This window comes from Chlamydotis macqueenii, chromosome 9, assembly GCF_036417535.1.
Source record: "Chlamydotis macqueenii isolate bChlMac1 chromosome 9, bChlMac1.mat, whole genome shotgun sequence".
NCBI classification, from domain to species: domain Eukaryota; kingdom Metazoa; phylum Chordata; class Aves; order Otidiformes; family Otididae; genus Chlamydotis; species Chlamydotis macqueenii.
This window is the reverse complement of record NC_141564.1, coordinates 16,936,220-16,946,999: the sequence shown is the minus strand read 5'-3', so window position 1 is coordinate 16,946,999 and position 10,780 is coordinate 16,936,220. Positions and strand designations below refer to the sequence as shown.

The 10,780-nt window shown below is 41.5% G+C and overlaps 1 protein-coding gene across 2 annotated transcripts in view; it reads right to left on the bottom strand.

Moving 5' to 3' along the window:
- Nucleotides 1-585: 585 nt before the first annotated feature.
- Nucleotides 586-10,780, bottom strand: part of ARMC9 (armadillo repeat containing 9) — a 67,623-nt gene continuing 57,428 nt past the window's right edge. For both annotated transcript variants that reach the window (XM_086754949.1, XM_086754951.1), the window contains 2 exons: nucleotides 6,625-6,797; nucleotides 586-3,239 (listed from right to left, as the gene is read on the bottom strand). In XM_086754949.1, the coding sequence (XP_086611075.1) occupies nucleotides 3,217-3,239; nucleotides 6,625-6,797 (196 nt within the window). In that variant the 3' untranslated portion in view covers nucleotides 586-3,216. The remainder of the gene's footprint in view (nucleotides 3,240-6,624; nucleotides 6,798-10,780) is intronic.

The following is a 10,780-nucleotide window of genomic DNA, read 5'->3' as shown; positions in this document are numbered from 1 at the left end:
TAGAAGCATTTTCACCCAGTCACTGTCAGATAATTTTAAAGAACCTGTACAGAACAAGCCCTCCATGCAAGTTTAAATAGGCTTACGCAGTTTCTGTCTCTCGTAACACTGTCCATAAACAAAATTAGACTGAATAAAGAGAAGTTATATCCAAAAGGCATGCTAGCACCACGTAGCACTTTGGTGCAAGAAAAACTTCCCTTGCAGATCTGTGTATTACATGCAATAACTCTATTTGCTTATTGTAAACAAAATTGCAGTCACTCTAAGTGCAATCACACTCCTCTCATTCAGGCTGGCTATTTCCACTGCTGCCATTATGAGTTTACCAGGGTGGGGGGGTGTATCTTGCAGCAGTCTCTACAAAAAACAGCTAACAACTTCTAAGAGTGAGGTGCAGAATTTGCTATGTGTGTGTTACTGACCTCTGTCCCGGGACACTTCAACCCTGAATAGTGGTGTCCCACTAACAGCAGCAGAATCAACATTTTTCATTAGCTTCAAAACCTTTTGACTGGCATCACGTGGGCTTTTTGTGAACAACATGGAGAGAAAGAGGATAGATTACTTTGTCAGCCTCTCAAATTAATGCTCAGTTGACAATTTATTTCTACACATATCCATAGTTTTCCTCAAGTATTTGCAAAATGAAGTTTCTCAAGCATGAATATAAAAAATACTCTCAGTTTTCCAGCTCTATATTCACACTCCAAAACATCAAAGAGTTGAACATGGGAAAATGTACATACAGAGTTCTGTGTTGCAATAGGCCTGAGTAAGAAACGAACACACAAGTAACATACCCTTCAGTTTGTTCCTTTCAGTCAAGTTCTGCAAGATGCATTTTGTTTTTCACTAACCTTGATCTGCTGGAGGGCACCTACCCATCTCCTTCAGTTGACTTTTAAGGAGTGGTACAATTTTGACCTTAACTAACAGTAAAGCCAGTGAGGTTTTGGGGTGGATCCCCTCTCCATTCCCCCTCCTCAAAATAGTCTGTGTTTTTCAAAAGCTGCTCTGCGCTTCAGAGAATCAGGTCTGTTCCAACATGAATTCAGCACTGCTGTAAAATAAAACTCAACTCCTGTGTTATCCGCATATGCAAATGAACGTGCTTAGCACTTTGGTGTTAACAACTTCGCCACTGATATTACATGCTGGAGAAGAAGACAGCACTTCAGAGGAAAAATAAAAGCACCCTGGAAAACCACTAGGTGAGTTTTTATGGCTCTTCTCCATTACTGCCCTTTTGTGAACCAGAGGATGTTTTTCCATTCATTGTGTTTATCAACTCTGAGAGGAGGTGGCTGAATCTGAGCACAAGTCAGATTTTCTGTGATTTCTTTGTCTAGCATGGAGATCTATGTGACAGGGGCTATCAAGTGTCTATAATCACTGTGCGTCCTATGTAGTCTGGGAGTTAAATCAACACCCATACTTTGTCTGCTTTGTGTTAGGGCCTGTGGACACTCTGAAGCTACCGAGTAGTTAATGGCAACTTTCACATGAATATGACTAGATTTTAAACTGGAGGATGTCTTTTCCTACAAAAGATCCCAATTTCAATTTGAAGTCTATTATCCGAAAGGGTTACATGAACTTGTGCGTGGGATCCCTTTTGGCAAAGATCTGACACAGCGTTAACGATCTTGCTGGGTCTCATGGCAACTACACACACAAGGAAATGGCCTTGGCTCTTCAGTTGCCACCACGTACCAAGAGGCACAAGTCAAGGTCTCAGCATAAGTGTAAAGCTTTCTTCTGGTCCTATGGAAATGACTGGAGGCTTTAAAACTCTTTACTCTGTGGGAAGGTAGTGTCACTATTAGAGTTGTTTTACTTTTCAGGCTGTGTTCCACTTGCTTGTTTCTCGAGGTGAAACTCCAGAACAAAAGCCTTACCTTCTCCCTTTTTGTACCTGTTAAAGCGCTTGCTTTTGAAATCTGCCTATGGCAAATACACTCCCTGCTTTTTCTGTGTTTCTGTTTCAGCAGCAGCCAAGTTCCAAGGGAAACTGCATTTCTGGAAAAGTTGTTGCTGTTGTCCTAACAGCTGTGTCCCATGAGGGGATGTTACTGAAAAGCCAACCCCCAGTGAAGAGTTCAGTGTTTCCTGGTCACCGTTACTTTTGTGAGAAAGAACAACAAACAGCACTAGCTTCATAATTCACTGGCAGAACTAACTGTTGTTTTTTTATTTTGTAGAGGGCTTCCTGATCTCTCTTGCCTAGTCAGCACTTCATAGTCATGGAAGACCAGTACAAATTCCATAAAGACATAACCAGTCATTGCTGAGAGGTGAAGAATGTAAAAATGCAACAAAGACCAAAGAAGAATGTCCACAGCCACATGTAAAGAGAAAGTTGCTTCTGATCTATTCACATTCTCATGGTTTCTTCTACAAATGAAGAAAAAAAGTTCTTCATTCCAGGAGAAAAAAAAATTGATTATTCATTACACAAATGTTAAACAGTAGAATTAAGAAAAAAACGTAGGAAGAAGGAATAGGAACAATTGCTGCAGACAAAGCTGCTGATCAGATCCACAGAGGTGAGCATGGATGCTGCCTTGTGCACTGGCACAGTGTTTTTCAGCTGCCACAGGTCAATCAGAGGTTGATGAAATACTTTCTCTCCAGTTTCTGGTGGCCAAACACAGATCTCACTCCACTGCAGGCAGTGAGGCTCTGCACATAGGGCACACATTTTCCCTCCTAGTGTAGATCCTTTGAACACAGATATATCTCCCAACTCATTTATAGAGGCATAATTTAAAAAAAGCAAGTGGCAGGCTAGTTCAGCACGCAATATGTAAATAAGACAGTTTCTTGGTAAGACTCCTGTGCTGAGCCGTACATACCACCTTCAAAGGTCATTTACTCTGACACAGAAGGCAGAGAGCAAGAGTTTCTTCTCAAGGTGGCAATGTCACTTTAGAGTAAACTATCAGAGACATTGGGACTATATCCATCTCTCATATCAGTCCTGGGCTGCTGCTGAGACCTTGAATTGTAATAACAAGGCCCTTGTCTTAGCCAGCTTTAGAGATGACAACAGATGCATCCCATCAGATAATCCCTGAATCGCTGCACGAGGCGTACGCGGTGCGATGTCAATAACCTCACTCTTCTCAGTAGGTCGCCAGTAAAGCTCATTACAGGAAGCTGGCTCTGTCCTTCAACAATGTGACAGGTGATTCTCGAGGAAAGGAACTGTTCTCACTTCCTGTAGGACTGGCTGCCTGCAGAAAAACATCAAGAAAGGGTCTGTCAGCTGAAAGCAGGATTTATTACACTACAGGAGCTGCCTGAGGGCAACACTTGTTCAGCCCGTACAGTGACACAAACACCACAAAGAACATCACAAAGGCACCTTAACCACTGATGTTGCAACTTAAAAATGCAGAATGTATTATGGCAACCACTTGTCAGGGGACACTGAAAGAACTTGTGGAGGAGCAGGGAGTCACCAGGACCCAGTTGCACTCCTGATAAAAATAATTCCTCATTCTTCTGGTAGAAATTTTTGTGCTACTCTGGCTCCACTGTGCCCTAGACAGAAGTTGGTACACTGCAAACAGCTTGAGCATGCCCATGCAGAGGAGCTTGGAACAGATGCAGGATAAGGAACAGGATAGATTAAACTATTCACCCACCTCTACATGCAGCACATACGCACAGTTGAAAAAGTCTAGATTTGGGGGTGCACCCTGTGTTCTAGCCATGCTGCCAGTGTCATCTCTGTACCAGCTAGCAAGTGGAATCCACAGAAAATCACAGCATGGCTGGTTTTATTTGGAGGAGCTTGGTTTTGCTTTAAGGTATAACTTTAGAGCTCGCTCACAGCAGCGGGCTACATCTCAGGCAGGAATCTGGCCCCAGGCCTGTAGCTGCACTAAGTACCTGTGCTTCCTCTGCATTCCTCAGGCATTCCACACACTCCATGCTCCAAGAGGAGCAGTCCAGCTAGTTCAGCTAGGTTTATGTAAAAGCAACTTACTTACAGAAAATATGCCTATAATAAATATTAAAAGCAAGCTAAAAATAAGTCTCTAAATAAGTGAGCACATCAAGTAACTACAATCAGAAACTCATCTTTTTCTCATCATGCCCATCAGCTATAAAAACTTGGATTTCTCCAGAAATGCCAAGAAATCTACAAACTAAAGACAGTCTTCCACTGTGCTGGGATCTCTTGATATGTAAAAACCTACATACCTATGCAGCTGGCAAATGGGAGACAGCAACTGCTGTAATCTACTGATTGCTGATATCTGTGCATCTGATACCAATTTTGACGTACAGATCAGCCAGCTAGGCAATTAAAGGAACAGTGGCACAGAGGAAATGTTAGGGCCACACCTGCTTCAGGTGTCTCCCTACACTTTTAAATAACAGCTGGGAATTAAATTACCTTTGAAAACCTCAGGTTTGGACATAGGTGCTTGAAGCTCTTTTTAGTCCTTTAAAAATCTGGTCTTTATCACCTTCCTGTCACTTTTCCCAACCATAAAAACCTGTGTGAAAGGCCCTGCAGAATGGACAATATCTTGTAGGTGCTCTGTGACAGCAGACAACACCAGAGGATACATATACACAGAGTGAATGGAAGATGACTTGTTTGCAAAATAATTTCTTTGCTATTCTTAGCAGGAAGATAGGAGTTTAACATTCAATTGCTGACACCAAGTCTGTCTCATGACACATGTGGACAGATAGAAAACCATTACCTGGAACCCAGGAGAAAACTCTGGAGAAAAGGTAAATGGATAGTAAGATGTGATGCCTGCTATACATTCAGTTTTAGGATGCACAGACACAACAAAGATAAGAACTATATTGTAAGACAAATACTATCCAATAAAAGTTAAAAGAGCCCAAGAGTCTGGACTTACAAATTACATATACTAAACCAACGGAGAAACCGAAGTGATGCAGAAGTCTGATTACACTCTGCTTTAATGCAATTTCAAAATAAAATACATTATGTACTACCCTGTGCCACTGGAAAAGGAACACACTCCAGAGCCCTACAAGAGCAACACGTGTATGTCACATCTTTCATAGGACACGTGCACCCAGGAGTGTAAAGCTGCCCTGGAGAATCTAAAACACGCAGAGGAGTTTTGTGCACGCACACAGTATGCTGCTTCATTCTTCAGCAGAGCTTCTCGTTTTCAATGGGCTACTGCTTTTGTAAATGACCTGAAATAGGAATCAGGGACAGACAGGTGTGTGCTAACACCACATTCAGTCAGGGCAGAACAGTGCTCCTATCACAGGAAACAGAAAGCACTGACGTGAGAGGTAAAACAGAAGGCACACGCAGCAAAAGTAAAGCCGAAAGAGCTAACAGTATTACCTAAGCACCAGACTGTTCAAGCAAGCACTCTCTAGGTCAAAACCTCCCTTAACCACATTCCCTTCCACTGCCTCACCTGTACTCCCTGAAGGAAACCACCCCATCTTCCTGCACATGCAACTGTGTGGAACAACAGTGAGTGAGCAACACAGAAGACAGGAAGCTTGCTCCAGCTCCATTGCTCATTTACTAGGTTATTTCAGTTCTCTGCATTTCATTTTCCCTACCTGTAATAAGGAAAGGATCTAACAATAGATACATACCTCAAATTTCTTGGGAAGGTTTGCAAGGTATTATGAGTTATCATGTTTTTGTGAAATGTTTAAGGATAACAGTTACAGCTAAAGAGTAGAGCTGATGTTACACTGTGATCAAACAATCATCACTCAACCTCCTGTAACACATTTGGAATAAGAATATACGGCACATAGCTCCTGCCATTTTCAGATGATGGACCTAGAGGTGTATTTGAATCCAGCTAGTCCTATCCACACTCCAGAGAAAAAGCTTACTCATTACTGAGAAATGTGTCTTTCTTCCCCCTCCTCTGCAAAAAAAAATCCCCACAGCTTACACACCATACAAGTGTTTACTGTTTTGTGAGCTTTTGAGATCAACATTTCCACTTTATTTGGCTTGTGTTGGCTGGCTTAAAGCAAGCGTCCACCCTTTCCCTTCAACCTCAAGTCACAGCACTCCTCTCTTCTGAGCCCGCTGCAAACTAGTACTACTTACACTTCTTCAGGCAACGACACATCCATATGGTTCTTAAATAAAAGTCTCCAGCAGAATGATGACTGCCACAAGCAGCACACCATGCTTGGCTGCCCTGAGCCCATCTTCTGAACTGCCTGACATCTCATCTACATTCAGTAGACACACCCAGGGATCCCAATTCAAGAACATTAAACAAGTTCATGAGTGAAAAGTGCCTGAAGAAAAGGAATAAGTCTAATGACATCTAGAGAAAGTCTAATCTGAGGCTAGAAGCTTCCTGCTAAACTTTTGAGAATTTTAGGCCACTTCTTTCCACTCAGAGACAGGAAAAAAGCATGTCTCTTAACAGCTCACATGACCGCCTGGAAACAGGAGCAGTGTTCAGCAGGATATAATTACATGGTTGTACATCCTGCAGATGACGAGTACAATGTCATATACTCCTGGCACATTTGTAGCATACGACTTCATTCCTGGAGAACTACTACAACACTCTCTCCTTCTCACCCCAAGAACTGACAAACGAAATGATGACTTTTTCCACTTACTCTGTCTGCTCCTTGTAGATGATCCTGAGGAGCTGGGACGGCTTGTTTGTTGGGGTCCAGACTGAGAGAACTGGGGGGCAATGGCTGGGATCTTTCCCTTTCTAGGGCTGCCACTCTGCACTTCAGGAGTGCGAGGGATCTTGGGTTTGCTGGTGAAGGCTGAGGGAAACTCACTGTAGGAGGAGATGGAAAAGGTTAGCAAGGCATGGAGAAATATGTATGCATAGTAAGTCTGCAACCAAGTGAAACCTGCAGTACGTGCTGTGACAGCATGACAGGCTGCCCGAAATTCAGGGAGACTGCAAATGGAAAGGAACATGGCACCACAGGTACTGCCCTGGGGCATGTACTCACCACACAGTCTCTAAACCTGGCTCTTTCAACCTGTCTATGCTACTCAAACCTGATTCTTTGGACAACAGGATTGAACAGGTTCAGTTAAGTCCCCTGCAAATAAGTAATAGATCTTCAGCTTGTTTTCCATTGTATCTATCACACGCACAGACTGATCTGAGGTGTAAAAACCATACAGATATGCTACAGCACAGGAATAGACCCTTTCAGGGCACAGACACTATTACTTCTCCCAGGTATAGGTCACAGTATGGCAGACACAGGCAGGCTCCCAGCTGTGAGGAGCTTTGTAGGACTCCCTGAAGGCTTTGTCAAAAGAGCAAAAAGCTGTGATGGCATTTATGAAATAAATTCCCGAAGTACGCAGGTTTCTTGTTCACCCTGAGACCATAAAACAGCTGCTGCTATTTCGCAGTCTGCATGTGCTGCAAGAATATAATTCTTCAAAATGTAGGCCATGCCTGTGTGGGGATACACTGCCCTTCCCAGCATCAATATATTCTTTCCCAGGTAAAAAATTGGAGGCTAGCAGGAAATAGCTAGTCTCTAAAATAACTCGGAATCTATATCCATGTTTTCTCTAGTGAGTCAATTTTTTCTTAAAAGGAGAAAAGGTTAAACTGAAATAACAGCTACATGAAAAAAATTAATCATATTTAAAAGGAAATAAAAGCAGAGCCAATGGGAGGAGATCGAAAAAGGTGCCATCGAAAGCCAGGTGATTAAAATGGAAAGTCCTCGTGTTATTAGCTCCATCAAAAGAACCCTTTGTGACTATCAGAAAGGGTGATAAGGAGGATTTTCAAGATATTTAATCTCCCCTCCTCCCCTGGGAATGCCGCTGAGTCAGTGATGATTAGCCCTTCCAAACCCCTGCTTCACCTTGCAGGGAGGTTTGAGCAAGTGTTTCTTTTGTATTTCAAACAGCATTAATTGTCTGTACTTTGCATATGTACATGCCAACTATTAAGGAGAGAGCCATGCTAGTCGGTCTGCTACAAGCCATGTCTGCAGCACTCTGAGCATTGCAAGTATTACACGTGTCTCATTTCACAAGAGAAGGTGGCAGATGGCAGCAAAAACATACTAGCAGAATACAACCCAAAAAAGTAAGATCGGCTAGATAAACCCCAGGCCGTGGATAACAGACACATTGATGTACCTCTCTCTCCATAAAATAGTTCCATTGTTATTGCTTGTTTGATATTTTACTCGCTTTGGTTCAAGAGCTGGATTTTTCAATTGGCTTGCAATCTTCTGTGCACTGTGATATCCTAACAGAGATAAAAAAGCAAGATCCAACAGCTTCACAGCAGGTTTTGAGCCATAAATGAGCCGCTTTTCCTTATTCAGTGATAGATAACAAGACACTACATCTGTATTCCCACACACTAAAAAGTGTTTTATAGCCATGAACAATCTTGACAGAGTTTAACTGCAGTAACCTGGGGCAGCTGGATTGTAAGCACTTCAGAGACTAGGCAAAGTCATGCAACCTGAGTCACGATACTGTACCAAAGAGAGAGAATACACACTGGTCACACATGATGGCTCACATCTTTGCAAACTCTCAAGGAAAGGATTATATTAAATAAGCTGGTAGCAAATGCTGTAAAGTTTTTTTTTTTAAATTTGCTGGTTTTCTGACAGGACGCAGAGGAGATCTTGGTCTTCACATGGCCAGGTGTCACAGAACCATCTCATCTTTTACTACAGCAATAAACAGGCCAAGATCAACAAAAAAGAATTAATCCTTGGAATAACACAGAAAACTGCTATTTAGCATCTTTTAGAACTTGATGAGGTGAAGAAAGAAGAAGAAAAATCTGCTGTGGGAAAATGTTCCGTAGTATTTGGTAAAGGAGTAATTTATGGCAAGGTGTGGTAATTTGAGAGCAAGTGCTAGAACAAAAAAGAACCACAACCAAACAAAAAAAACGAAAACCACAACAAACTCACACAGAAACCTACATTTTCATTGAGAAGAAATAAAATTTGAAAAAGTGAAATAATTGTCTATAAAAGTGCACAACAGACTGACATTGGGATCGGAATAATCAGGAGATGCAATAAGACTTGAACATACAAAGATGAGTTAGACCATTTTCTCCAAGAGAAATACACTTGGATTTTGGCCATTTTTACCAAATTATCAGAAAAGCAAGACCATTAGAGACCTAAGAAGGCCCTGCAGAGTTTAAACTCTGTATTATTATGACACTGGACATAGTCACAATAAAAAATAAGGGCTTTTTCAGCCAGTCACAATTGTAAACTCAAGTCTAATACAAATTTATCCTTGATTAGCTAAAAAGCATAACAGATCTATATTGTTACATGACCAAAAAGTAGCAGGGAATAGGAATGCAGGGGCAGCTGCCAGTGTGACATGCATCACCTAGAACAATCATTTGTTCCTGTGGAAATAAAACAACTGCAATAGACATGTCACTGCTAGGGCCCCATTCTTCTCTCAGACTGATTTAGCATAATTTCACTGAGCTCTGTGAGTTAAATTCCCTACTTACACTGCTAAGGAAGAGGGGAAATAGCAGTGATCCCTTCATTACCACAACTCAGCCCTCCTTTACTCATACATACCTTTTCTAGGAAGGTCTTAGTATTTGACTAGTAGGAAGGAGACATCTCTTACAGTGGTCAAAACTATGACCAAAGCAGCGATTTAGTCACTCTATTTTGCAAACAAAGCATGCCTCCAAGAAGGAAAGAATGAAAAGGCAGGTCTAGCTATTGCAACACCAACACACTAACAAAAGACCCTTGATATAGGAAACCTTGTGTTCACTTGGACTGTGAATGGCCACCTTCCCATATCCGTAACTCGAGGCTGCATTTGTAAATACAAATTACTGTATGCATGCTAAGGAAGCATGCGATGAAAAAATATTCTCTCCTTCTGCAGGATACTGCACCTGTGCCTTCAGTTAGAGATCCACCTATTACTGAGATTTAGACATACATTTCTGAAGAAAAATTAAAAATTACTGGGGACATGTCTTTTTTAGTAATAGATTATGACTGTCCAAGCCTCTCACCAAGGTAGGAGGTAAGATGCTGCCAATTTATGATTTCTTGCAAGCTGAAGTCTGAAAAATAATCTCTCTCTCCATCACAAAGCAAGCAATTTGGCCATAAAATTCTCATGGTCTATTTGTATTTGTAGTATGTGCTTAGCTACTGTTAGGACAGGCAACAGAAATAAAACCAGTAATAACACTTCAGCTGCTAATCAGTGACATTTTGTTGACAATATATAATTTCTCAGATCTCACCATGGAAACAGAACAACTTGGAAAAAAAAAAAAACCTATAAAAACCAACAAAACCACATCAAACACAAAAAAATCCCCCAAACCACAGACAGACATCTGTAGGCCAGAAGGAAACAAAGCTCTAAGCAGAGCATCCAGTTTTCAGAAGTGCTAGAGCTTTAACTGACACAAATAACCAAGCACTGCTGAAAAATCAGATCCACAAAGAGTTGGTAAAACCTTTCCTTTAATACATCTCCACCCATTCTGTGTTTTACTTCTGGAATGTACTTGCTTTTAAAATTTCTCTGCGCTCACTGTTTAAATCTTGGCCCAATCAAATTAGCTATAGGAAAAAGCTGTTAATGTCTGAAGGACACATGTGGGCCCTGAAAAACTTCAGTAAACCTTGGTCCAATTGCTAATGAATTCCTAGTTCTCATCCAAGATATAACATCACAGTCCTACAAAGGCTTAACAGAGGGCTCAAGGTATGAACAGGAGAAGGAGGGCAAGGTCTTTCATCTTCT